This window comes from Cygnus atratus, chromosome 13, assembly GCF_013377495.2.
Source record: "Cygnus atratus isolate AKBS03 ecotype Queensland, Australia chromosome 13, CAtr_DNAZoo_HiC_assembly, whole genome shotgun sequence".
Classification (NCBI taxonomy): Eukaryota; Metazoa; Chordata; class Aves; order Anseriformes; family Anatidae; genus Cygnus; species Cygnus atratus.
The window spans coordinates 19,517,294-19,544,069 of NC_066374.1; the positions used below are offsets into that span (position 1 = coordinate 19,517,294).

A 26,776-nucleotide genomic window follows, 5' to 3' on the forward strand; every position below is an offset into this window, starting at 1 on the left:
ACCGGCAGGCAGGGTGCCCTTGGAGGTGAGTCTTTGGTTCCAGGGCAGTGGGTGCTGCCCCACCATGGGGGTTCAGGGCTGAGTTTTGTCTGCAGATGCTTGACATCTTTATCACCAGGAGCCTGAGGAGTTAAACTGCACACCTATTGTGATGTGAAGCCCTGGGATTTACATAGCGTTAATCTGGAGCTTTGCTTGGAGGGCGGCACAGGATATCTCTGGAAGGGTCGCCATGGAAAACCCAGCCTGGCAATGGCCACATCTGATCAGGCAGTGAGTAACCTGACGCGGCTTTCATATTACAAGCACATCTCTGAGAACAAACACTTGAGTCCCCAAAGTGAACTCATTCTGCTGAATGAATGCAAATGCAGGCAAACTTGCCCTCACGTGGCCCTTGCAAATGCTAACAAATCCCTGCCGAGCTCACCCAGGGGGGTTGGCACTGTGCACATCAGGGCCCTGCGCTGGGCTCAGACGTGGCCTTGAGCCAGCACAAGAGCATGTTCCCATTGCAAAATACGATCCAGAGTAAGCTTCAGAGGTGTGTGAATGTTCAACGGGAATCTGAGGGCAAACCCCATCAGCAATGAAGTCATCGGCAGGGCTTGCAAACAGGATTTCTTGTGTGTTTAGTTCAGTGCTCACATGCCAAATTCAGCTCATTTATTTCCCTGCTACTCACTGGTCTGTCCCTTAGCCCGGTGAGTAGCAGGACTATTTGCCCCACACCAAACCATCCTGCTTGCCCATCCGGGGCAGCTCTGGCGGTTGTCTGCTGCCTCTGTGACAGGCAGAAGTTCAAGATGGTGCCTCTGGCCCTGGGACCGAGGCACAGAGGGGTCCTCTGCTCCCCGGGGAGACCGCACCAGCTGCCCCACATCCCTTTTACTGATAAAAGGGAACTGTTTGACCCTTGCTTGTAAAAGATTTCCTGGAATTTGTAGCGTTATTTCTAAGGATATCCCTGTTCTATGGCCGGTGTGTCCCCTGGAACCTTTTGTAGCCTGTGGCTTGCTTTAAAGATAGCAACGTAATGGCAGGGTGGAGGGTAAATGCCTCCTTTACCGCCCTATAGAGAGAACTTGGCCCTGTCCCAAGCCAGCGACTGCTGTAGAAGATCCCCCTGAGCCAGGAAGCAGCTGAAGAGCTTTTGAGCTAGGTGCCACCAAGGGTTTAATGTCCTACGGGAGAGCTCTGGGCAAGGTCAGCTGGGCAGACGAACCGAGAGAGATATTCTGGGTGAAGTGACTGGCAGAACGGCATGGTGCTGCTGGTGCCTTTGGGCTTGTGATGGTGCTGCTCTGGACTGCTCGCCAGCGGGACCAGGCTGGGACGGAGGCTTTGATGGTTGGTGTTAACTCAAATAAGAAACCTCTCATTAAACTAGAAACTCAAAGCCATGTGATTTTTAGCTTCTGTTTTACATAGGTCTACTGGGAACTTTCTTTCTAGCTGCACAGCCCTCTGTCTGACCACAAGGAGTTACCATTTCTTTAAATATCAGCTATGTCATGTAATAGTGGGGTTTGGGCAACGTATCAGCCCTGTGATTCAGTGCCATTATGCAGACTTCCAGCAGATTAGAGAACCTAGTCAGCAAAACAGATCTTAGGGGACTTGAGAGTTTGAGATAGATTTCTTCCTTTAGGACGTCTGGCAGGGAAGCAGGGAGATGAAGCTGGGCGTTCGGTGCTTGCAGCAGACCACTGATGACTGCACGTCGTAGCTGGTAAAAGCCATGACCTTTCCTTACCTGGAGCCCCAGTGATATATCTCCTTCTTGCATCACAGTTGAGCTCACTGGGAAAATGGGTAGGCAGAAGAGCTAAGAGATTTGTTAATTCTCATAGTACAATATGGGAACCCATTATGTTATGTTCATCCTACCTTTGCTGGTCGTTTGTTTTTTTTATTTGTTTGTATGTTTTCCCCTCCCTGAATTCTAGGTTTAGGGGGGGGGAAAAAAAGGCAGGGGGAGAAAAATTCATCAGACCTGCATTAAAAATTGTAATCCTGACAACTGTAGCTCAACCACCTGCTTTCCATGGAGGTAGCCAACCTCCAAGAGCCTTCATTCTCCCCCTCACTTTAACTTTGTGCTGCCACCTCTGCGTCTGCCCAGAACTGAGCACGAGTTGTGACCAGGTTGAGAACTCCTTGACGTCTCCTGGTGCCGCAGCCTGAACGGGCTCTGGGGACATCCGTGCGTGTTGCCAGACTGGCTTCCTTGGGTAGCCACCGCTCAGCCATCACGCCCCCAGGGGCAGGGTGGAGTTCCCTTATCGGGGAGTGCCAACTGCCACCAAAAAAACCCCACATCAGCCCTCCCAGCAGCTGGTGGTGTTTACGGATTGTATCCAGTGTTGGTTTGACGCAAGGTACAAAAATAGAGCGTGCAGCAGGAACAAGCACCTTCCCCTTTGAGGAGACAGCACTAACCACTGAAAGTCATGTTTGGGTCTGTTCCCTGTACCCAGCACCAGCTACTGGTCTGTCACCTTTTCTTTTTTCCACTGCTTTGATGTGAGGAGCAATGCGTCCTCATACAGAATGGCCAAGGGCATTTTCATAGCAAGGGGAAAAGGAATTAAAATCCCCTCTTGGATTGAGGAGGAATTTTGACCATTCCTCTTCCTGTACCTACAAGGAGGGGCAGTGACAGCTTTATCCCTTCTCTGTGTCTTGGAACCAGGATCTGCTCCTTTCAGTGAGATTCAGGTGATGCTAAAACCCCTTTACGCTTAAATCTAGGCCTGAGTATATCAGACGGATATGCCTGGCCCTGGGCTAGGCACCCCCTTCTGTTGCCTGAAGATTGCTCTCTGAGCAGAAGGAGGATGACAACCACAAAGGAGGGTGTACCAATGCCCAAAAGTAGTCTGTTACAGCTGGAGATTATTAAATGCAGTGCAAGGCTTTAATAGAGCAGAAAACAATGAACACTGGAGGAAAGATGTGGTAAGAAAAACAATGATCCCCATCTCTGACTGCTTATTTCAACTGGAATGTCATGTTTTCACCCCAAGTTCCTCCTAGGGCCGTCTAGCTTCCCAAACGATCTCCTTTGTGGCATGTTTTTTTAAAATTTTGAGAATCCTTGGGGCCTTCTGCTTTATATCAGCAGTGTTACCCCTGCAACTTAATTCATTAGAGCAAATCACTATGGAGAAGGGTGAGTAAAGCACTTTTCTTTGGTGGTAGCTGTTGGTCCCAACAAAATCATCACAGCAGCAAGTGGTGCTACCAAAACTGCTGGCGAGGATGTGGTTTTGGGGGCTATTTTATTCTGGATGGCTTTAAGTAAAAGAACCTTTTTCAAAGCTGGATCTGGAAACTCTATCTCTTGGCCCCTGGTGTATAGCATTTGGCTTGTATTTGTATAGAGCTTGGTTTATCAGCCCAAAATCTAGAGCCCCGCCGCCCTGGGTGTTAGCTAGCAGCATGAACCCAGGCACTGCTGTGACCGCTCCAACTTCTCTGTTCTTTGTCAGGGTATTCATCAAACCATCTCTGATGATATTTTATCTTCTTTCTTGTTTTTGTGTTGGATGGGGTTGATTTGTATCTGGCTCATTTAGGGTATGTCCACGAGCTGTGTTCCAGGCTGCCCGGCCAGCGGTGCGGGCTTTTTGTGCGGGTGCCGAGCTCTTCTGGGGACACTGGGGGCAATGCTGATCTTTAGCCTCTAACAGCAAAGTTAAAAAGGAAGTGAACAGCGAGGTGTCAGAACTTGCTGCTGGTGCTTGCTTGATTGCATCAGAAAAACCTAATGCTGAGTACAGAGAAATGGGGAGCGTTCGCTGGGCACTGACAACAAGATGACAAAATAACAAATAAATGCAGTGCTGATGAATGGAGAGAAGCACATTGGGGAACAAAAACCGTGCTTAGGTAAAGAACTGTACGGAAGGGGATCTTTGAGTTACATGGAGCGCTCACAGCGCTTTCTTCAAGCCCACAATCAGCAACGGGCTCCTGGCTCCAGTGGCCTCCGACCCGTCTCAGCCGTCTCGTGGAGGTCTGAAAAGGAGGACAGGAAGAGGGGAGGGCGCACACTCCCCCGCTTCTGCAGCAGCCCTGGCTCGCAAGTGCAGCTTTAAGTCTCAACGTGCAGAAGCCCTGTCACATCTCTTCCTTTGTGTCATTGTTAGCAGGGGAAGCTGTGCGAGGCGGCACCGAGCTGTGATGAAACGGGCCACGGCTGGGGCAGGCGGTGCGTGGGCTCGGAGGTGCGCGGCGGCGGGGGAGCTGATGGAAACGGGGTGGCGAGACGTTCACAAACCAGCACGGCCAGAGCCGAGAGCTCCGCTCCAACCCATGACCCAGCCATGCTCTTCTCATGCTGGGCTTCCCCAAAAAACCCTGCCTTGGTGCTGCTCCCAACACTCAAAGGTCCCCAAGCATACCCTATTTTTCCGGGAAAAATGCTTTGCCTTCACTTGTGGAGAGTTTGATTTTTTTCAGGGTGATGGTAAAGGCTCCAAAGCTTCAAAGTTGAGAATAAACTTAATTCAACAATCTGAAGAAAAAGATAAAGTGGGGGGCAGTAGGCATGCCTTCCAGCCTCGGGGTGAGTCCTTGGAGGACTCTTCTTCCATTGCCAGATGAAGAAAAACTCCCCTGAGATGTAACTGCTAGAAATAAGAAGAGGATGCACCTTTCCTTTGGGCCTAGCACGAGCTGCACCTAAGCAGGGTGTTGGGAGGACACTGGAGCATCCCTCTGCTCCGAGCCAGTCCTGAGCCACCCCTGGGCATGACATTTACCTTCTGCTCACCTAAGTGAGGCATCATCTTTGTTCCCCAGGTGTCTGCAACACCGTTGGCCAAGTGCTACGAGCTGATGGAGAGGGCAGCTGAAGCAAACCCTGCCTGGAGCAGAGCTGCCACGGATGGCAGGGCAAGGCAGGCAGAGCACCTGAACCCGGCTCACGCGAGCTACCGCGACCATTGCAGCAGACTTCCTGTAAAAAGAGACCGTTAATAGTAATATGAATAAACCACACTGTGGAGGAAATGGCTGCTCTTGCACCTACGGTATTTTCTAAGTGGGAAAATTGAAACACATTGAGTTTTTCTCGACTGATTATTTCTGAACTTCTGACACTCTTTCATGTGATTTCTCTCCCCGCTCCGAAGCTAAAAGTGGCTCCGTGGGGTCGTGCTGGGCCATCCTGCTGCCTCCCACGCGGCCGGGGGAAGGAGGTCAGTGGTGAGTGCGCATGCGGCTGGCACAGCAGAGGTCGGGGATTCGCCCTCTGGTGCTGGGGGCTTCATTCCCATCCCAGAGAAAACACCACTCAACTCACAGCCTGATGGACCTAAGGGAAAACACTCCATTTGGGGTGGGTCTGAAACATGTAGGTGTTCATAAAATGGCACAAAAGCTTAAAATTGTGCATTATCTTAAAATACGAGCACTGAACTGATGCGTGCCTGACGTGCCTCGGTCAGCTGGGAGCTGTTGTGTGTGCTCGGTTGTGTTTTCTCCGGGTGCTTGGGAGGCAGCGGTGCTCCAGGAGCTGCCCTGCGTGCTCTGTAAGCAGGAACTTACTGGTGATGCAGGCAGTTGAAGGTTTGAGAGCAAGCCAAGAACTGCATTTAAAATTGGAAAGAAAAAATAAAAAAAAATTAAAGAAAAGATTTTTTTATTATATGCAACAGGAAATGCAAGCAGATACTGGAAAATAAATAGTTTTTTTTTTTATTGTTGTGAACAAATTACAGTGTGCTGCTCGGTTTCTGCAAATTAGTGGTGCATACTCAGCTGAACGCATGTACAGACACAGGCTGGCAGTGTGGGTGGGGTGGTTTATTATATAGAGGGATTTTAAAAGTTTTTAAAAAAAGTCTTTCCGTGTTCCAACAGTCTCTGGAATTCACATCATTTTTCTACAAAATGTTTTCATAAATAAAATCTATAAAACAGTATTTGCATTAAATAAAATCTAATATCACAGTATTTTTACATTTCAAAATGTAACATTTCAAACGTTCACATAACAACAGATTATACAAGAAGGTGCAAATAAAGTATCAGTGGAGCACGAAGCTTCTGTTGTTTGATTTTAAAGAACTTACTATTAAAAATACATCCACATTTGAATATTTCTCTCAGATTTTTAAAGCCACCTGTGAGGTAGCTCCTTGGACTCGGCATACAGTGAGTTCCCATCACAGTAAACTTCAGAAAGCTCAGCTTCCTGTGCCCCGTCTTAACGAAGCTGGTGCTAATGACTTGAACTTCACTAAGGTGGCTTTTTTACAACTACAGGAAGTTATCCCAACCCCAAAATCATCGACTCCTGGACTCAGGGGCAGTTCACCGTAATACTGATGATAACACCACAGCAGGTGTTATGGTGCAGTCTCTCGTCAGCGAAAGGGGAACCATTTTACCCCATTTTTGGAGAAGAAAAAAAAAGGACCTGAGAGGCTCACTGGACCTTTACCCTGACTAAATACCCTCAAAGCAGAGCCCTGTGTTTAAAGCTTGTCACAGGCAGCAAAAGGGGCCACTGGTGGCATTTTGCTACTTCTTACCCTGATCCAGAAATGACCTGGTGGTTAAAAAATGGCTGATGGTAGGAAAAAAAATAGTGTCTGGGCACTTGATTGGCATTGTGATTTGGGGAGCTGTCAACTGATGCACCCCCAGAATCGAGTCCTGGGTGTTTACTGACGCAGCCAGGCCTTTGGGGCGACCTGAGGCCTCAGGCACATGTAGACATTAAAGCTGTTGTGCCAAAATGTTGCTTCAGAAAAATATAACACTGGGCCACGTGCTAACTTTAGGACTGAATTCTTGCTGGATAGGGAAACTCCGAAGTCTTGGCAGCCTCTTGGCTGGTGCCAGGGTGCGTGACCGGGATGTGTGCGGGTGGCAGCGGGGCAGGGCTACACGGCCTGATCCTGCCAAGGCCCAGCTCGGGAGCGGGGCCTGTGGGAATTACATGGTGGTGCTTGCACAGGGAACATTTGCAGCCAAAGTATTAAATCATCAGGGGGTTGGTCAGGCTTTTTTTGTTGTATTTTTAGCTCAAATCCTCCCTGGGGCCAGCAGAAGCATGCCTGAGGAGCCGCTCTTGGTATCACAGAATCACAGAATGGTGGAGGTTGGAAGGGACCTCCAGAGATCATCAAGTTCTGCTCGAGCAGGGTCACCTAGAGCACGTGTCCTGGGGAAGCAGATCGGCCAGAGGCCAGACCTGCATGAGCACCTGCGGTCCGGAGCCGTGCCCGGGGCAGCCAGCGCTAGCAGTCCGTGGCCTCCTCCTGCAGCGTGGCCTGGGAGTGCTTCTTGCCGCAGCTGTGGCTGTGCAGCTGCACGCTCTCCTGCAGCTCCTGCCGGGACAGCCGCCTCCGGAACTCGTCCGTAGTGAAGTAGTAGAGGATGGGGTCCACGCAGGAGTTGAGGCTGGCAAGGCACAAGGCTACGGCGTGAAACAGGGAGATCACCTCCTGGACGCGACAGTTTTTAATCTTTTTGGTTTTGACAAAGAAATCCAGTGGAAAGCTGATATGATAAGGCGCAAAGCAAATCAGAAATACCAGAGCGCAGGTGAGAATCATCTTCAAAGCCTTTTTTTTCTCTCCAAGATCAGGCGAAGCGACATTTTTTTCTTTTAATGATAAGATAGTCTTCCACGAGCAATATACGATGATAAAAAGGGGTGTTATGAATCCCACCAATTCACCTAGCGTCATCATTGCAATGGCGGTGGGAAGGTCAACTTCCCGTACGGGGAGGTCCACAAAGCACTTGTTTGCAACATTCGCTTCTTCACTTCTCAGCAGAGGGAAAGGCAAACAGCCAATGCAGACCACGATCCATCCAGCAATGCTGATGTACACATCACAAATGCGTTTGCAGTCGCTGAATCTGAATGGGTACATAAGAAACAAAAGCCGCCTCACGCTGATGCAAACCAAGAAGTAGATGCTGGCGTACATATTGACATACTTCAGGTAGAAACAAAGCATGCAGAGGCCTGATCCAAACTCCCATGTCCCAGTCAAGTAGTAGAAAATCCTCAGAGGCAAGGATAAAACCTGCGATAAGTCAGCGATGGCTAAATTGATCATAAATATTACGGCCCGTTTAGTCTCTTTCATGTACCCGTAAAAGACCCACAAAGCCAATACGTTTCCTATTAGTCCAGGGACGAGGATGAAAGTGTACGTAGCTGCATAGTAGGGCTTGAGGTTGGTGCTGTTGGAGCAGGTTGAGCTGTTCTCCATGGCTGGGCTCTAGATTCGTGCTCAGCTCTGGTTCCTTCCCCCAGAGCCCCCAGGGGCTGCGCGTAGATGGCAAGCAGAAGAGCTGCGAGCTCAGAAGCACCTCTGTCCCAAGCCGTTGCCTTCCTGCCTTTCGGGCACTGGTCACCTTTGCTCTTCATGAAGTCTTCTGCTGTGCCAACGTAGGCATGTGCAGTCAGCACTCCAGCACAATAACATGGTCCTCACAAGCACTCTGCAGCCAGGTTGTCCTGAGGTTGTTGGTGCTTAAATAAACAGGTGTAAACCTCCTTCAGCCCTGGTGTTTGTGCATGAGGCTTCAGCTAGGCGATCCTGTCCCATCTGGTGAAGAGCTCTGCTCTGGATTCATTCAAGTCCTGCTTGTATTGTACGTGCCCTTCCTGCTTTTTCAGAAGTTACCCGACCTTAATGCAGCTGCTTGTGGTGCTGGCAGAGCTGAGATCCCCATGGAGAAATCCATCTTTACGTGTTGAAGCAGTCGACAGTCCAGCGCCAGGTCTGCACCGTCGGTCACCTTTTGGGTGGCATTTCAGCCCCTTCCCTCAGCGCAGGAGTCTGACGGCAGGCGCGGCCCCGCAGCTGAAAGACAGAGAGGTGCAGTTACAGCGCTGCACGGAGCCACGGGTCGCACGCAGCAAAGCCTGCGGGAGGACTGCAGGAGAGGGAGGAACATCTCTCTTTCACAGCAACCCCTCGCTAGCAGCACTGCGGTGGTCAGCTCTTCACCCCTCTACCCCGCTCCAACTCTCACCCAAGGGAAGCTGGTGCCAAACCACTGAGGAACAGATAGAAAATGGGTTTAATTGCTGCTGCACACAGCCCACCCTGCAGCAGCTCCATCATGGGGCAGATTCAGCTCGTGCCTGCTCTCTGCAGCCCACAGCCCCAGGACCATCCTCCCCGTGGGTTCGACACTCCCGTGGACTCCGGGAAAGTCCTTCAGAAACTTCCCACACTCACCACGGCTACAAAGAACTGAGAAGATGACGGAAAGAAATGTGCTGCTCATGTAAATGGCCCTGTGCATTTTCATGTAAATCTTCCATCAGTACAGAAGCCGGTGCTGCACCTCAGCGGCGTGGGAGCCCCAGGACGGCGGCTTTCACCAAACCGTCAGCATTTGCAGGCAAAAGGGCTGCGTGGGCGGCGTGGACCGCGGCTGTCAGCTCCCTGCCAGGGCTTTCTCTTGGAAAGGCAGAGAAAAGGCTCAGCCTCCACCACCCGTAAGGTGCATCAGCACAGGTGCTGCCGCAAAGCAACACGCTTTTTTTTTTTTTTTGGGGGGGGGGCAACTTTTTCATTTTTCTTTTGAAAATAAGACATTTGTACTGCAAGCAGGGACAAGTGGCCTGTTTATTAAATGCTTTTTGCCACAGAACAACACACACTTTCTCCCAGCAGCGTTTTCTGAGCCTTTCCACTAGCCACCTTGTGAGCAGGCCTGCTGCAGCCATCGGAAATACCAGGTGTCATTTCCCCGTAAACTAAGCTGACTGTAGGATGACTTTGTTTAAAAATTGCATAGTGGGCAGCTGATAATATCTGAATATGTCAGACAAAAAAAAAAAAAAAAACAACCAACCAACCAACCAAAAACCAGATCTAATAAATATAGAGGGAATTCAGACCTTTGATCGGCCTTTCTCCAGGTCACCTTTTGCTTCAGCATGAAGAACCAAACCTACAGGTCCAAGTGAGGAAGGTGTGCTACCACGTGATGTGCACAAGGCACATTTATAGATTAAAAATTTCATCCTGCTGCAATCCGTGATGCTTGTTCCTGTGCTTTGAGGCACAGGTGCTAAAATATGAACTTTTTTAGTGAGGCTGATGTTCAGCACTTGTCAGTGTGATTGCACTGCAACTTTGGAGTAGCTTTCTGTGAAACTACAAAATCTGCCAAAGGAAACTGTTCTCAGGGCAGCTTTTATGTGCCCATTTATTTTATTTCTCTTGCCATACCATTGAGTGATGAGTCCAAAGACACTGAGATGTTTTCCTTTTTCCAGGGAGCCCACGTCCAACTCAGCCAGTAGAGCAAAAGGGCTCAAGAAATAATCTCACTCAACTCCAGAGGTGCCCATTAACGAGCCGTGGGGTCAGCTAACCTCCTCTGCGAAGACTTTCCAGTCCTGCTATTAATTCTGAGGCTGACCTCCAGGGCAAAAACCTGCACGATTAATTCTAGAAATGTGAGTAATCTCTCAGTCATGTAGGAGAACTAACCGGTGCTTACCTACTCGTTGGTTTATCAGTCATGGGTGGGGAACTGGGGCTGAGGGCTTCAGTTTCCATTTGCTTTACTGGCACCAGTAACCGAGGGGCGTGAGGATAGGACAGGGTTTTGGCAGCGCTTGGTGCACTCCCGTGAGCTTCCCAGGGGAGGTTCAGCATCGTGCAGCGTGGGTAAAGACCCCTCCAGGACAAACCATCGCTGGGTACACAAGCTGCCTCTGTAGCTGCCCGTGTTTTGCCCTCCCCACTGCCCAGGGACTTTCCTGCTACCCCCGCCTGGGCAGAGATGCTGCTGCGGCCCCGGGGGCCCCGAGAGCCCCAGTGCAGGGGGGCAGCATCACCCGCCCCGTGGTGGTGAGAAAGTGCACTTTGGAAATCCCGGGCAGTCACATTGCACAGCGCAGTGGTTCAGCCAAAAGCGCTGCGTAAAAACCAGCAGGAGGCTAAAAAAAGCTTCAGAAAGAGGAAATTTTGTTTCACGTCATCTGCACTCGTCTCTCGTCGGCTCAGGGCGCGTGTTGGGGGGGTGAGGCTCTCCCCAGGCACGACTTCCTTCTTCCTCCTGACCTTTTTTCCCCTCTTCATTTTGCCAAGGAGACCCCATAGCCAGTCACTTTAAGGTGCTTGATGAAGACGGTTCGTTTGTACTTAATGAGCCACGAACACCAGGTGAGGTTTGCAGCCAGCCGTTTAAGGGCCAGGACATGATAGAGCCGGGCACACGAGTCTGCAAGCTCCACCAGCAAGCCCTGCAGCCTTCACCCCAACAAGCAAAGGCAGCGCAGCTGCTAAAGCCCAGCACAGCCCCTAAAGCCCAGCACAGCGGGGATTTCAGCTGGCAGCGCAGGGTCCTGAGGAAGCCATGTGGGTGGTGGTGTTGGGGTGTGTGCATCCCTCCCATGGGTACCAGCGAGGGGGCACAGCATCACTGGCCGGTGCCCGGGCTTTGTACGGCCCTGGAATTGTTGCTGTCCTGTTGTGGCAGCGGTAACTACCAGTAATAACAGTAATAATAGTAATAATAATCATCATCATAAGTAATAAATAAAAATATAAGGTATGCAAATATAAACCCACTTCTGGGTTTAAAAAAAAAAAAAAGTCTTCTCTCTCCTGAAGCAGTTTTCTGGTAGACATTTGGGTTTCTACCTCCTTCCCCAGGGGCAGTTTTACCTCTTGTTGTGTTAACTGTGGAAATTTCTCTCTTTACTTTGGTAGCATCTGCCCGCGGAAGCCACAGTGCGTTTTTGTTGGCCATCCTCATGGTCTTGTTTACTTTGCCTCTTCTGAAACTTCACCGTGCTTGGCCTGAAGCAGCACAGACCCTGCCTTTCTGCATTCCTGGTTGCCCTGGCACAGAGCAGACACCTTACATCAGGGTTACATCAGGAGCTGTGTGCTGCGTCCCAGCCCTGGGTACCGGTGGCCTCCCGAGCATCCATCTGCTCGTGCAGCACCCGTTCTGCATTGAGCACCAGCCGCACGTTGGGTTGCCAGAATAAATTTGCCAACGCCGTGTTTGCGAGGCAATACCAACACAGCCAGCTTGTTTTGATTCAGCTGCAGAGAACCCGAGCAGGTGCCCGTTCATCATCATCTGTGGTTACTCCAAACATGAGTCACTAAAGTGCCGAATGCTCATTATGGGGAAAAAGCAGGGAAGCAGCCAAGATGTTACAGGCTGGGGCTGTGGGGCATTGGCACAGGAGGATGAAGAGGTTTCTTTCTGTTGTTCATCCTTCACCTCTTGTTTGCTCCTGCTCAGGGTATCGGTGCGTCCAGCCTTGCCTGCGCTCCCCGCGTTCCCAGCCTGTGTCCATGCTGGCTGGGTTTGGGGGGTTGGAGAGGTTTTGGCTGTCAGGTAAGCCAGCAAGGTGCCGAAACACCCCTGAGTACCATAAATCCCCACCATGCACTCCTGGGACTCCTTTTGGAAGGGATTGGGCATTTCATCTGCCCCAGAGAGCTGGCTGGAGCCATGGGTCTGCCGTGGGACAGTCAGCCCGGCCGGCAGGGGGATTTCAGTTGGGTAAATCCCACAAATGTGCAAGAAAACGTAAACACTCTGGTTTAATTCCTGGTGACATATACCACTTTTGTCTTTTAACCATCTGCCCAAGCTCTTCTCCTCTCTTGTTGGTATTTATCCCAGCTAAAAATGGAAAATGTACCCCAAGCAGCAGAACAGGCTGTCAGCCTGGTACCCACACCCTTGTGCCCCTTCCCTGGCACCCGCCGATGGCCCTGGTAGGAAGGAGCGGCATCGAACACCAAAGCCACAAGTTTTCCACCCAAACTGTTGGTGCACACCCTCAGGGCACAGCCACATGCCCGTGGCATGGAGCTGGAGCAAGCGGAGCCAGCCCTCCCGCGGTGCCGGCTCTATCCCAGCCCATGCACCAGGTTCGCTGGGCACCAGCACGGACAGAAACCCTTTTTCCTTTTCCACGAGTTTTTGCCATTGAGTGGCAAAAATTGCTGGTGGAAAGTCAGCATGCTGCCTTCAGCAAAGAGCAGCCCATTTAGTAACACTCAGACATGCTGAAGTGGGACCTGAAGCAAGGAGTAAATACACCGGTTGTATGCACGTGCTGGTGGAGCCTGCGCTATACAGTCCCCAAAAGCCCCCCGCGAGCTGTGTCCCTGCCCCAGCGCCCTGTCCCCTCCTGGCAGCCACCAGCTCTGCCCGGGCTGGGAATCGCCCAAACCGGGCACAGGACCTCAGGGTGCTCCTGGGGCAGTGCTGGGGAATGGGGCTGGGGACCTGGCACCTCGGCTGGAGCCATGCCCCTCTCTCTGCCATGCCCGGGGCCTCTGGCCAGCACTTCCAGGAACTTCTGAAACATGGAGACAGCGAGCGGCTCCTTGCCCTGCCCAGGGTCACTTCCTGAGCACCAGCTCACCTGCCCAGCCCAGTCTCCTTGCTTTTCATCACTTAATTCTGAGGACCCGTGGTGGTTAACTTGGCGCCCCGCCCGCCTCTCCGCTGGGCACCCCCAGCCCTCTCTTAATGCAGGAGGCACAAAACCCACATGGCGATAATAACTAAAGAAAGCACAATCTAAACCTTGAATCGAAGACAACGGGGGATGAGAAGCGTGCTCCTACCTTGGCAGGCTCGGCTGGCTGCGCCCCTGGAGCCCCGCTGCGGGTGCGCGCTTCCACCCCTCCCGGCACACAAAGCAAAAGTGCAACTGCTGCGAGCGTGCAGCCTGCGCCGGCGCGGGGCCCTCCCCGCCAGCCCTGGTTTATTTCTGCTCGTTGTGCCAGAAGGTCAGAGCTGGACCTGCCTTTTTTTTTTTTTTTTTTTGTGGTGGAGGGAGATATCGGGGCGCCGCTGGGTTTGGTGTGTTTTGGAAACTGCCGCAGCGGCGCGGTGGTTCCTGCTCAGCGCAGCGGGGCTGTGGCCCCAGCAGGGCTTGTGGGACCCCAAGGGCTTGATGGCCCCAGCAGCGCCCCAGTGGCATTGTGCACGCACCCGTGGGCACCAGCAGGGGCTCTGGGCACCAGCAGGGGCTCTGGGCCAGCACCTCCTTGCAGAACACCCCTTCTGCGAGGGCACGGAGCTGATGAGACCGAAAGCTGTACTAGATGTTTCATCACTCAGTTTCTTTTCTCTTTCCCCATTCTCTCCTCTGCCAAAGGAAATTATTTCACTCTTTTTTCATTCCCCACCACAGGGGCCATGGGCACGGGCCAGGGCTGCTTTCCCCGTGGGCTCCCAGCACCACTCCGCTCACTGGTGCCCAGCACAAACCCGCCTGGCCGGGGACAAGACTTGTGGATTCACACATTTCTAATGCAGAAACACTTGCTCATCTCTGTATTTAGTTCTTCTTCCCCCCTGCTGATGACAAATACAGAAATGGAAGATCTGAAAAGCCATGAGAAAAACGAGCATGTGTGCTAATTGACGTTTTCTTGGCCCTGGGTGGGCGCACGTTGGGGTCAGTGGGCAGAGGGCCAGTGACTGAGGGTGCGATGGGAATAAGATCTCCTTATGGAAACTCAGCGTTGGCAAAGGGGTTCCTGCCCTGGGGCAAGCAGTGCCAGGGCCAGATCCTGTTGGGAAACCACAGCCTGGTGCACAAGGGGGTAAAGTCTGTGTCACCCCTGTGCCCTCCTGTTCTGCCTCTGCTTCTGGTGCAGGACACTCAGGAGCCCTTCCCATGTTAGCTGCACGGGACGTCATTCTGGGAGGCCGCGAGTCCAGATAACTGCTGCTTTGCAGGGATCTGCCAACATTGGGGTGGCCGTCAGCTCTTCCATGTCCGTCTCCCGAAGCAGAAAGGTGGCAGAGCCCAGGTCTGAGCCCCTGTCACCCATGGTATCGCCAGAGAGGACAGTGCTGCCCATGGAGGGGGAAGGAGAGGGACTGCTGGGGCAGGAGACCCTGCACCCCCTGCATCGGGGGATGCTTCAAAAACTCCTTCTGAAGCTTATCACAGCCCCATTTGGGCTTCCCCAAAAGAAGGAGGTTCTCCAGGGTCATTGCTCTGCTCTGCAAATGCTGCGCTGAGAGCAGCCTCAGGGACACAGAGGTGCAGGGACACAAGGTCACGGGGACGCAAGGTCACAGGGACAATGCTCCGGTCCCTGCAGTGGCACAGCTCCTTGCTGGGGAGCATCACCCAAAGCACAGAGGCACTTGCCTGTTTGAGCAGCTCACGCTCCTACTATATAAAGCTTACAGCCATTGTTTCGGAAGCCTGGTGATTGCTTAATGTGGGATAATTAATCTTGTGTGGGAGCCGCTGCTTTCAGCACCGTGCTAGCTTCACCACAGAGTTATTCTCTGGGGCTCTGGGGTGGATCAATCTGCTGCTTCTTTTAGAATAAAAGCACCCGGGGGGTTGGTGCTTCAGCAGGGCTGGTGGCCTTGTGGCATTGCCCCGAGACCCTGCTGAGATGCCGGCTCATTTGCGCTGCTCCCGCAGGGTTTCTGTAATTGCATCGAGCGCTGGGAAGCCTCCCCGAGCGCGCTGCGCCTCCTGGCAGCTGCCTGCGCACGGTGCTCTTTGCAAAGGGCTTTCACCTTAGCAGTTGCAAGAGAACCCTTTTTCCCTCCCCAAAATCATGTGATGTAAAACCAGGCAATCCCCAGGCTTCTGAATCATAGAGCTTGCCAAATAACTGCCTGAAAATGGGGCTAGCTGGGCAAAGCGGGAGCCCGCCTGCAGCCGTGTGCTGCGTCTCAGCTGAGCTGCACCCCCTGCAGAGCCTGCCCGTGGTCACATCACGCCTCTGCCGCCTCGTGCTGTGGGGTTTGCTGCTGCTGCAACAGACAACAAAGCGCCAGGAACAAAGGCAGCACCAAAAACCTCTTGATTCCTGAACAGTGGCCGGGTTCCGAAAATGTTACCTTTCCTTTTCCTGCTCAGATGTGCAGCGGGTGCTCAAGTTTGCACTCTCATTTCTGCGGAAGCCGGCCCGTTTATAAGAAAGCATGGCCTGCCTTTGGGGTGACAAGAGTGCTTACTGTACAGATAGGTTGCTTGCTTCAAAAACACCTTTCGGAGTGTAACCATATCCTGTTTTGCCAGCGCCCAGCTCTGCGCACAGCTGGCGCTCGCACTGCGCCGCGCTGCGGTCGTCCTTCCCATTTCATGTCACGCTGCAGCCGGCGCAGCCTCACCTTTACCGGCAGCCGAATGCAAGGCTGGAAATTAGGGTGGCTGCCTGCCTGTTTGCCTCAGTGCTGGCCCGGAACACCCAAGGAGGAGCCCAGGGAAGGGCACCCCCGTGGAGCCGGCGGTGCTGCTTTTACCATCCAGTGCCTCAAAAGTTCTGTCTGCGAGTGACTTTCCTCCCCAGCCTCCCTGTCTGCCCACATCAGGGAAATTCTCTCTTTTGAAAAAATAAGAAATAAAAATCCCCTGTTGGGAGGAGCGGGACCAGGCGATCAGTGTGGCAGCTCGTGCTGGAAACACCTTGCTGGCAGGACGGGGCTGTGACCGCGCCGCAGCAGAGCTGACCCACGGCAGCCCCGGGCTTGCCAGCGCTGGCACAGCCCAGGCTGGGTGGGCACCAAGGCATTTTCCAGGCCCTTCCCTTCTGCCGCGAGCAGGCATTTGTGGTTTGCACCGCATCGCTTCGGCCCCGGAGCTGACAAACAGCCCCATATTTCTAAAACGGTGCCACCCCGATAACCATCAGTGACCCGATCTTCAGCTAATGGCTGAGCCGTGAATCAAAAAAATTGGCCTTGGGTGGGATGAAATCACCGCTGTCTGGGAAGCCACTCCCTGGCAACAACGCTTGCTTTCTGTGCATCTAGGTTACCCTCGGCGTTCAAGCCTGGCTGTGTCTGTTCCTGTGCCAGCCGCGGCACTTTCCCCTCGCTGCAGGGCGAGGACGGGAGGATCACCAAGTGGCCGGGAGCGGCGGCAGGGAGCAGAGTGCCAGCACTCACCGTGCCAGCACTCACCGAGCCTGGGGATCAATCCTTCCCGGGTGTGCAGCGCAGGCTCTGCCACCAGCGGGGTGGTTTTGCAGAGGTGAAGCTGGGAGGCACGCGGTCCCAGAGGCAGGACAAGGTATTTTTAGCAGAGCAGAGCAGCCTTCCTTCCCTTCCTGCGGTGCCCTAGAAAGCACTGTGCGCGAGGGGTGTCACCTCGGAGAGCCTTTATTTAGGTACTGGGGAATTTTGTGTGTTTAATTAATTGCATGTGAATGGAAGGACTAATTGCATGTGAGATTTCAGGACACTGCGCTGCCGCAGCTGCAGGCAGAGCCGGGGGTCCCTGGCTGAGCAGCCGGGTTTGCTGCATCCTTCTCATGCCTGCCCATGCGCCTTGCTGGCCGGGAATCACCGAAGCCAAAATTGTCCCAGACAGCTTGCAGGCTAGGGCAGGCGGATTTCACCTGCAGAGGTGAGCCTGCTGCTATCAGCCTGAGCTCTCGGCCCTTGCCTCCCTTTCTCTCCAGCACTGCGCCTCCCCATTTCAGCAGTTAGCTCGTTCTGGTCCTAAATCTTGCTGGGGATGCCGCAGAGCTGCCGGCCGTGGGACAGGGCGGGCTGGCAGCCACCCGGGCTCCGGCAGGCAGGCGGCAGCAGCCTGCACAAGAAGGGAATTTCCTTGGGTTTGGGCCGGGTTTGGGTAAAACCCAGCACAGCCTTATCTGCCAAAGCAGAACCAGCAACAAGAAAACTTTCACTTAGTTCAAGTTAGGGATGAGAACCAAGTCCTCTTCTGGCATAGCTCTGGTCAGGGCGTTATTAAAGCTGTTATTCAACAGCAAAATCATTGCTATCCTGTGGGGATAACCCCCAAAAGGGGGGTTCTGCTCTATTTCCATGGCAAGCTGCGGTGCAGGCAGGGCTGCTCGCAGGAATGGTTGCTGTTATCTGCACGTGACAGCTTGCTGTGAGTTTTTATTTTGCTTTCTTTTTCCTGTTTTCCTCTCGGAGGAAGGGCTGTGTTGCAGAAGCTGCTGTGAAGCTGCGCAATCTGCAAACAGACTGGTGAAGCCCCGGCGGTAACTGGAGCTGCTGGGGAAGCTCCATGGCACTGCCAGGAAGGTCAGAGCTGCCGTAGGGTCTTTGCCTTCGCTCAGCAGGATGTTGTAAATGCCCTCAGTGGTCACCGAGGTCGACCTGGACGTCCACCCCTGGCACTCCAACGTGCCCCTCTGAAGCAGCTCTTTGCAGCCCTAAAAAGCCTTTTTTCCCAACCCTCAATCAAGGAAGGAAACCACATCGCTTAATTATTCTCTTCTTTTGTGAGAGGAGGAGACTCAGGCCAGCAGGGGACGGTGTGAGCTGGAGCACGGTAAGCCCCAAAAAGCATTTCCTCAGGTTGTGTGGGTCTCCCCTCGTCTGCCTTCGACCGGCGAGCAGCGAACTGCACCGCCTGCGTGCACCTCGCCAGGAACGCCACATGGGCTGGACATGTGCACCCAATTATCAATAAATCTGTTCTCTATTAAAAAAATCCTCTGCCTACGTTTACTTATGTAATCCTCTGAGGGTTTTTGGCACTGCAGTCACCAACGCCTTAGTGCACGAGAGCAAACCCCGCAGCCCACGGGGCCGTGGTGGGGGGGGGCTTTTCAGAGCTGCTGGCAGCCCAAGGGGGGCCAGGAGCAGGACAGGCACCCCCTGCACCTTGTGCCATTGCTTTGAGAGAGGTGGCAGTACAGAATCAGCTGATAAATAGAAAAAATGCAGCTGCCCAAGAAAAAGGTGCTATGGAAACGCTGCCCAGGGGTGGCCGTCAGGGCTCATTGGGGTTCTTTGGGAGCGGCTCGAGTCGGTCCCTACAACCACGGGAGGGTTTGCGAGGGGCAGCGCTGAAAATAACACCCACAGTGCCCAAAGACGTGTTGAGAACATTTTATTTCCTCCCGAGTTTGAAGCCCGAAGGATGCGCTCGGGTCAGGTTTGTAAACGTTTCTCGGTCCCAGCGAGGGCTGGACCCACTTCTGGTTTATGAAGCAGACCCGAGGGGCTTGTGTGACATCTGTATCGATGAGCAGAGGCTTTAGCAACACCCCAAATAACACAGGCTCCTAGATGGCAACGCCAACTTCTCATCCTCTCTGCTGCAGTCCCAAGGTCCAGATTTAGTGTTGATTTTCTCGGAGGAGAGAGGTTTTCTCTGCATGCACACCATTACCCGTCCTGATCCGGAGCCTGCGGTGCGGAGGGCACAGGCCCGCTCCGCGCCACCCCCGGCAGGATGCAGAAGGGCTGCCAAACACAATAAATGGGCACAAACACTGAAATGACAGCAAAGGCAGGGCACCACACCTAGCTGCAGTCCAGCAGGGGAGAAACACTGATGGTTGTGGCGGCTGTTTGTGATATTTCAGCGACAACACGGCGGCAAACACTGTAAGGCGAACGGTCCCTGACACCTACAACACAGCACCCAAACCTCCTTCATCAAAACGTCCTCCTGGGCCCGATCCCAGCACCTGCTGCACACAGGGGTAATTCAGCACGTATGTGGAGACCCAACACGATCTTCACTCAAGCTACGGGAAGCACCTACGCGGAGGGGAACGTCTTCTTTTCAAGAGATGGACTCCAGGAGGAGCTCGTCGGGCGGCACCGGGGGAATTTCCATGCTGTTTATCCGGCCAAAGAGCTTGGGGAGGGACCAAAGCCCGAAGCGCGGCAGGTTTCTCGGCTTGGTGCGGATGTCGTGGCCGGCGTCCACCACGGATAAGCTGCTGCGGCTGCGTGCGAGGCGAGCCCGCAGGGCGGCACAGCCGTGCCGCAGCAGCTGGTCCTGGAACTCGGAGGTCATGAAGTAGTAGAGGACGGGATCCAGGCAGCAGTTGAGGCTGGCGAGGCAGAGGGAGATGGGGTGGAAGCGGAGCGTGCTCCTGTGCACGGCGCAGTCCGTGATGATGTTCTCTATCACCATCATGAAGAGGGGGAAGTTGATGTGGTAGGGGGTGAAGCAGATGAAGAAGACGGCCGCGCACATCAGGACCATCCGCAGCGCTCTCTGCTTCTCGCTGGCGTTTTGCAGCTGCGTTTGGCACTCCCGCAGCGACTGCCTCATCTTCCACGTGCAGCAGGCGATGATGCCGAAGGGGATGATGAAGCCAAAGAGCTCCGCCACCGTCACCAGCGCGATGGAGGCTCCCGGCGCCAGCTGCTTCACGGCCAGGTCCGAAAAGCAGGTGTTGGTGCTGTTGGACAGGGCCGGGCTCCTGACGATGGGCAGGGGCAGGCAGGCGGCCCCCACGAAGAGCCAGACGGCCGCGCTGATGGCCACGTCGTAGCGGCGCTTCCAGTCCTTGGCTCTGAAGGGGTGGAGGAGGAAGAGGTACCGCTGGATGCTGATGCAGGTGAGGAAGCAAATGCTGGCGTACATGTTGAGGTACTTCAGGTAGAAGCACACCTGGCAGAGGAAGCTCCCGAAGGGCCACGTGTGGTTGATGTAGTAATACATCCGCAGCGGCAGCGAGAGGACGTGGGCCAGGTCGGCCACGGCCAGGTTGATCATGAAGATGACGGCTTTGCTCTTCTTGCTGATGAAGCGGCACAGGACCCACAGGGCAGCGCTGTTGGCCAGGAGGCCGGGGATGAAGATCATGGTGTACGTGGCTGCGTACAGGGTGGACTGGAAGGCCATCTGCGGGTGGGTGCAGTTCCCAGAGGACGCGTTGCTCTCCATCTCGGCTGAGTCTCCTCGCTGCGCGGTGGATTCAGGCGGGTGGAGGCTTTCTGTGGGGAGCAAAAACAAGTGCTGTGATGCCCCAAACCTCCCAGTATTGCCCCACATTGAGTGAATGCACTTCAGGGTGGAAGAACAAGCTGCATATATACAAGGGATTTCAGTGGGGCTGCAAATAAATAGTGGCTTTGAGCGGGCTGATAAAATTGTCCTTTTGGATCCACGCAGAGGTTCAGAGTAATTAGCCTCAGCAAACGATGGTGCTGGCAGCAGAGCGGAGCAGAGGCCAGCCAGGGAGGTGCAGACAGATCTATCACAGCTCTGGCTCCAGATCCAAGGCTGCTTTCCTAAGCTAATAGCCAGCCGAACGCACGCCAGTCCCTCTGTCGGTCCTGCTAACTCGATTTGGGCGCTCACGGCACACTGTGCAGGCATCGTGTTGTAGCAACAGAAAGGATCTGCCAGCAGCAGCCCAGGCCCTGCAGGAAGACAAATACGCTTGTCTCAGAGCTGCAGCAGGTTTTCTTTTCCCCATTTGCCTGATTCACCTCTCACCACCAGCGCGGGGGCATTGGCGGGTCGTGCGGGGCTCACGGGTACGTGTGGGTCTCCGGAGGGTGATGGATTTGGCCATCTGGGAGCAAAGCCCCATGCCGTGCAATTTGCCTCCAGGAGATGTGGTGCTGGAAACGGAGCCTCGGGCAGCCTGCAGGGTGTCAGGACGCCTGTGGTTTCTTTCCAGCAGCCCAGAGCCTGCTCTGGGACAGCCCCAGCAGCTCTGCCATTGCCACCAAGCCCCTCAGCAGCGGTATTTAATTCGGAAGCAGCTTCCCACAGCCCCACGCCTGGTGCTTGACACAAGGATGGGTTTCCCAAAGCTAAAGCGCCCGCAGCGGGGAGCAGCTCCGGCACACGAGGTGTCAGGGTGAAGGCTCTGACCCTGCTCCTCCTCTGGAGGCAGCTCTGCATGGGGCTGGCGTGCCTCGTGTGCAGGAGGAGGGTGCTGCAGAGAGGGGGTGCTCTAGCTGTGTACAGGATGCTCCCTCTCTATAGATATATAGGGGGAGAGACAGAGAGAGAGAGAGAGAGGATGCTCCCTCTCTAGATATGTCAGATGATATACATGTATATAGGATGTTCTCTCTTTCTAGATTTATAGGATGATATATATACATAAAGGATGCTCTCTCTCTAGATATATAGGATGATATATATACATAGGATGCTCTATAAAGATATGTAGGATGCTATATATATATATATCCCATATCTATATGTTTGTATCTAAAAGGCTCTAAATCTTACAGATTATGCAGGCAGCAGCCTCTCGGCTGAGCTGCCCACTGCCTGCACCTCTGCCAGGAGGGTCACCCTCATCTGAGCCGAACCTGGCCGTGGTGCTGGCTGCCGTTTGCTTTCTCCAGGGTTCAGCTGCAAGAACACGAGGCTGAAGTGAAAGCCTGGTGGTGTTGCAGCTGCCACGCTCGTGCACTTTTTGGCTGCTGACCGCACTTGACCCGGCAGCCCCGGGTCAGGATGTTTCTGCTTTCTCTGCCGAGCTGTGGCAGGGACCGGGGGCGTCGGGCACGAGGGGACAGTGGGCAGCAAAGCCCCTTCCCTGCGGTCCCTGCAGCATCCTCGCCTGCCTGGAAACCCATGGGAGGCTCGTGCTTGATGCCAGCCTCGCTCCTGGGCTCGTCCAAAGGGTTCCCCTCTCCTGCCACAAGCGTCCAGCCCAAATCCTAAGAGATGTGGGGAGCCATCTCACCCATTTTCTCCATTTTTTGGCTTTCCCTGGAAGCCCAGCAGTGCGTGTTTCTCAGCGGGGGGGCAGGACATTGCTATTTCAGTGTTTGGTTGATGTCTGTCAGCACCAGGCAAGAAGCAGCGGGGAACTTTCTGCAAGCCACCGCCAGCTCAGGACCCAGCCAGAGCTCCTCCAGTGCAATACTTCCTGGCAGAGCGGGGATTTTAATTTATTGGTGCTGGTTTTCTCTTTTCACTGTGTGAGGAGCGTTCACTGCGCCTTGCCCCAGGCCCCTCCGGCCCTCCCTGTCTTTTGCCATCGGTGATGCCAGTTTTGGGGCAGAAATGCTCCCATGTTTTGGCCGGGCTGTGCCTCAGCGATGGCACCAAGCTTTCACAAAATATTCCCTGCAATTCCTTCATTGTTTTGCTATTCCTTATTTACTTATTTGTTGCTATTGGTGTGACGGGTAAAGCCCTCTCTCAGCCCCAATTTACACACAGCCAGGAGCTGGGGGGCTTTTTTTAAGCGGCAAAGCTGAGTTTTATCCAGCTGCGTGCTGAAATTAATTCCTGTCCTGGCGGGTTTACAGGCTGGAAACACAGAGAGAGAGGGGCAAGGCCATTACTCGTGGATGCAGCACTGCGGTCACTAAGCATCAGTTAACTTTGCAGTTCTTTAGGACGCTAAGGCAGCTATTACAACACCCACGTTGCCGTTTCCGAGTGTGTTAGCAGTATATTTTTCTGGACGCGTACATGGCTGTCATTATTGGAAATTGCCTGGCTACTCTGAATCACTGCATGCCCCACCCAGCTCTACATTTCTGCGGTATTGCATTTACTGCTCCCAGAGCCACTGGCAAAGGCACCCTCATCTTTTCCACAGGTTTTTTGGACAGACAGTGCTGGACGGGGCTCTGGCCGCAGCAGGACGGGACGGCACAGGACAGGATGGGACAGCGGAGCCTCGCTCTGGTCTGTTCAGTGCTGGGATGCTGGAGAGAAATACAACCAAGTCCAAAAATAAAATAAAATAAAATATAAAACAACAACAAAAACCTCCACAATTTTGGCTTGAAATAAGTTTCGGATTTCAAGTAGTGGAGGCTTTTTGGAACTTGTGCTTTAAGCAGTAGTTTTGTTTGTTTAATCCAGGCACTGATAGGAAACGCATAAACAGAGCTGATGGGTTACAGCAGCTTCTGTCCGCAACGACAAAGTTTTGGTATTTTCTGTAAAAGAGGCTTTGCTCCATGCACTGCCACATGCAGCAGCCTCCTGCCCACATGCACACCCCCTGCAAGGCAAGGACACAGACACACCGACGCTGCTGAGGATGTTGCACTAGCCTGTCTGATAAGATCTTGTGAAAAGAAAAAAAGCCCACCGTGACAACGTTGCTCGAAACTGCAATAGCTTCTATCTGCTGAAGAAAGCACGTAGCAGAAACCAAGCTTACCTCCCTGTAGCTCCCATCCTTCAGGAGGAAGACATCCATGCTAGAGAGCAGGAGGAGCGAGCCTTCTGCTGCTATTCCCTACCGGCTTTCGCAGCAGTCCCAGCCCCAGAGGCTCCCCTCTGAACTTCCACATGTTTTCGGAGCGCTGGAATCCTGCCGGCATCTGCAGCCCAGCACAGTGGCTGCAGAACAGGAAATCCTGTAGTTTGTTTCTCTTCGCCACACAAAATGTGTACAGCCTGTGACGTTAAAACAGCTGGAAGGACGATGACATCAGTGCATCCAGTGCCGCGGGACCGAGCCCGCGGACAGGGATTTCTTTCTGTCAGCTCAGAAGTTGTGTTGCACGAACGTGCCCTTCAGTCAAGCTGCTTCTCCTTTTCCCTGCTGTCACTCTCTTGCAAAAAAACTATAAAATACAGAAACAATTTATTTTTCCAGTAAGTACTCACTAAAGGAAAACCAAAAGCTGTATCAGTAGAAACTTACTAGAAGGTAGTAATTTTCTTGCATTTTCTTGGAAGTTTTGTTAACCTCAGACTATTTAGCCTACAGGCTAAATGTTCTAAGGGTTTGGACTTTGTTTCTGAAATAATATAATGGTTTCAGGTTGAAATTTGCCCCTAACTGTATTTTTATAAAAACATAATGTCCATCATTCCCAATTTCTTTTTTCTTTTTGCCTCCTTTAATTCCTTTCCCATATGTGTAAGTATATATATATATACACACAAACACATACATATATATATATATATTAATTCTTGTACTGCCTGCTGAGAATGACCTTCCTCTTTTGGATTGCTGAAAACTGGCTCGCCTACAGCACAGTGAGACTTCTTATGAGTTGCCTCATTTCCAGCTGACCGATTTTACTTGATATACAGTGCCGCAGCTTATGGCCCAGGGCTTGGGAAGATGATACAGCTGCTGGCATGTTTCCCTTTCTTGTTGTACATAATGTACAGTAGAATATAAGTGTTCTTAGATAATCTTCATCGGTCCCTTTCAAATATCCTATCCTATCCTATCTATATTTTTTTTTCTTTAATTAGTCCTATGACCCTGCAAAATTAACAGGAACATAACTGTGGAAGAGAAGTGAAAAAAAGGAGCTATCCTAACACATAACTGCAGTGTAAGCCCCAGCCCAGGCGTGGTGACCTTTCCCCATGGTGTCTGAGCCCTGCCACAAAGCTTCGCTTTGCCACAGCAATGTAGCAAAGGGAGAAGAGGATCCTTCACCTGGAGCTGCCTTCATCTGGTGGACGTGCACTTAAATCCATTAGCCAATGTCCTCAGGAAGGCAAAAGGCAAGGCCACTTTCTACACCAGCCTTTGTGGACATGTCTATGGGCTTATTCATGACTGCTTGCTTTCCTTTGAAGAAACCCTACCAACAAATAAGCACCTGAGAAGCCCCATGTTCGTTGTCTCAGGTGAGAGCAAAGTGATTTGGAAAATGCAAGAGCTGCCTATCATTTGTTTTCAATTCCCATGCATCTTTTTTCAGCAGCTGATGCTGATCCTAGGAAGAAATACTGATGCACGAGTGTCTGCAAAACACTGACAGATTTGTAAAAGGGAAGCTGGCCTTCCGCCAGCGCATCTCTCTCCGGAGGTGAAAGGTTTGTCCCGAAGTGAAGCGGCTGCTTTACCAGGATATCCTGCCTAGGACATCCTCCTTCTGAGACCGAGGCGCACAGCCAGCCCTGCACCCAGCCTCTGCGGCCCTATTTTTAGGATGGTGCCTGCAGGGGGTAACTGGTTCCCGACCAGAGCAAGGGCCAGGCACGTCGTGGCCTTCCCCTGCTCATCGTTCGGTGCTCCTGCAGGAGACAGCAGCCTTCCTCCCTGCTCACCAGCGCTGGAGGGTCAGCAAGCCTCAAGCCTCTGCCTCAAGCATCTACTGCACCTCTCCGCTCTTCTTTCAGCTGCACATATATTTTTGTCTAGCGTTTCTGCCTTTCTGTCTCATTAACAATACCAAGCATGCCTTTTACACTGCGCACATTTATGTTTTTAAAGGCAGCAGGCACAAAGGAACTTTTAAATAACTGCGAGACTTTATCTAAGGCCTCCAGATAAAGGCTGTCTTCACCTTTAGACTGGTATCCTGTGGGCAGAAGGCCAAGCGCAGATAATCAGCATCTTTTTGAGCGCTTGGTGTTTAGAAATATCTGACAGGATGCACCTGAAGGATGTATGAAAAACAAGTGTGGGCCATTCGGGAGGAGGAGGAGGAGGAGGAAGGGGCTTTACTCACACAAAGGGCACCTCGCCCTGTGCTGCAGCGTGCCCGGCGCCATCAGCTCAGGGTCCCTGGGGCTGGGCGAGTCCATGTGCTTGTCCTACAGAGAAACACATTTTCTTTTGCTCACGGGTGAATTGCTCATGCACTAGGGGAGGAGCATGCCATGCTCTGGTGCTGCCCGGTTTTCTGTGCCCACAGAGAGGCTGGAGCGAAGGAGCCCTTCTGCTCTGCCCTTTAAGCTGGGATGCAAACCACCAAGGAGGGGTGAAGGTGCCTTTCCCCATCACCGCTCACCCAAGACCCGTCTCAAGCCACGCTGCTGCTGGCTGGGTCTGCTCTCATCCAGGGGAAATCCAGCAGGGAAGGGAGGGCACAAGGCATGGTGTGAGTCTTGGGCTCAGATCTTGGTGCGGGTGGCTTGGAGACCTCACCGCATTTCCACCCTGGGCAGCTCCCCTTCAGGATGAGGCCTCGCGTTAAGGTGGCTCCAGCAGTAGGCCCCAGTGGAGCCCTTCAGATCCAGCCTTCAAAAGCTTGCATAGGTGCTTCCAGCCTCTTCATCTGGTTAACTCCTGCCTTTGTGGCATCTCTGTTAAAAGAATTTTCTTGTGTTTGCCCGAGAAGCATGAAGACATCTTCTTTCTCACTTGCTGGCAAGTCAGGGCAGCGGGACCAGCGCAGGAGA

The 26,776-nt window shown here is 52.9% G+C and overlaps 2 protein-coding genes across 2 annotated transcripts; both read right to left on the reverse strand.

The window, feature by feature from the left end:
• Positions 1 to 7,256: 7,256 nt before the first annotated feature.
• GPR174 (G protein-coupled receptor 174) lies at positions 7,257 to 8,243 on the reverse strand. Its single transcript, XM_035541605.1, has one exon. The coding sequence runs from the start codon at positions 8,241 to 8,243 to the stop codon at positions 7,257 to 7,259; it is 987 nt and encodes a 328-aa protein (XP_035397498.1).
• A 10,572-nt stretch (positions 8,244 to 18,815) lies between these two features.
• LOC118245451 (putative P2Y purinoceptor 10) lies at positions 18,816 to 24,049 on the reverse strand. The gene is made up of 2 exons (XM_035541643.2): positions 23,838 to 24,049; positions 18,816 to 20,679 (listed from the first exon to the last, which is right to left on the reverse strand). The coding sequence occupies exon 2, from the start codon at positions 20,627 to 20,629 to the stop codon at positions 19,514 to 19,516; it is 1,116 nt and encodes a 371-aa protein (XP_035397536.1). The 5' UTR covers positions 20,630 to 20,679; positions 23,838 to 24,049; the 3' UTR covers positions 18,816 to 19,513.
• Positions 24,050 to 26,776: the final 2,727 nt, after the last annotated feature.

Coding starts and splice junctions, on each gene's coding strand:
- LOC118245451 (XM_035541643.2), bottom strand. CDS start 20,629: ATGGAGAGCAACGCGTCCTCTGGGAACTGCACCCACCCGCAGATGGCC.
- GPR174 (XM_035541605.1), bottom strand. CDS start 8,243: ATGGAGAACAGCTCAACCTGCTCCAACAGCACCAACCTCAAGCCCTAC.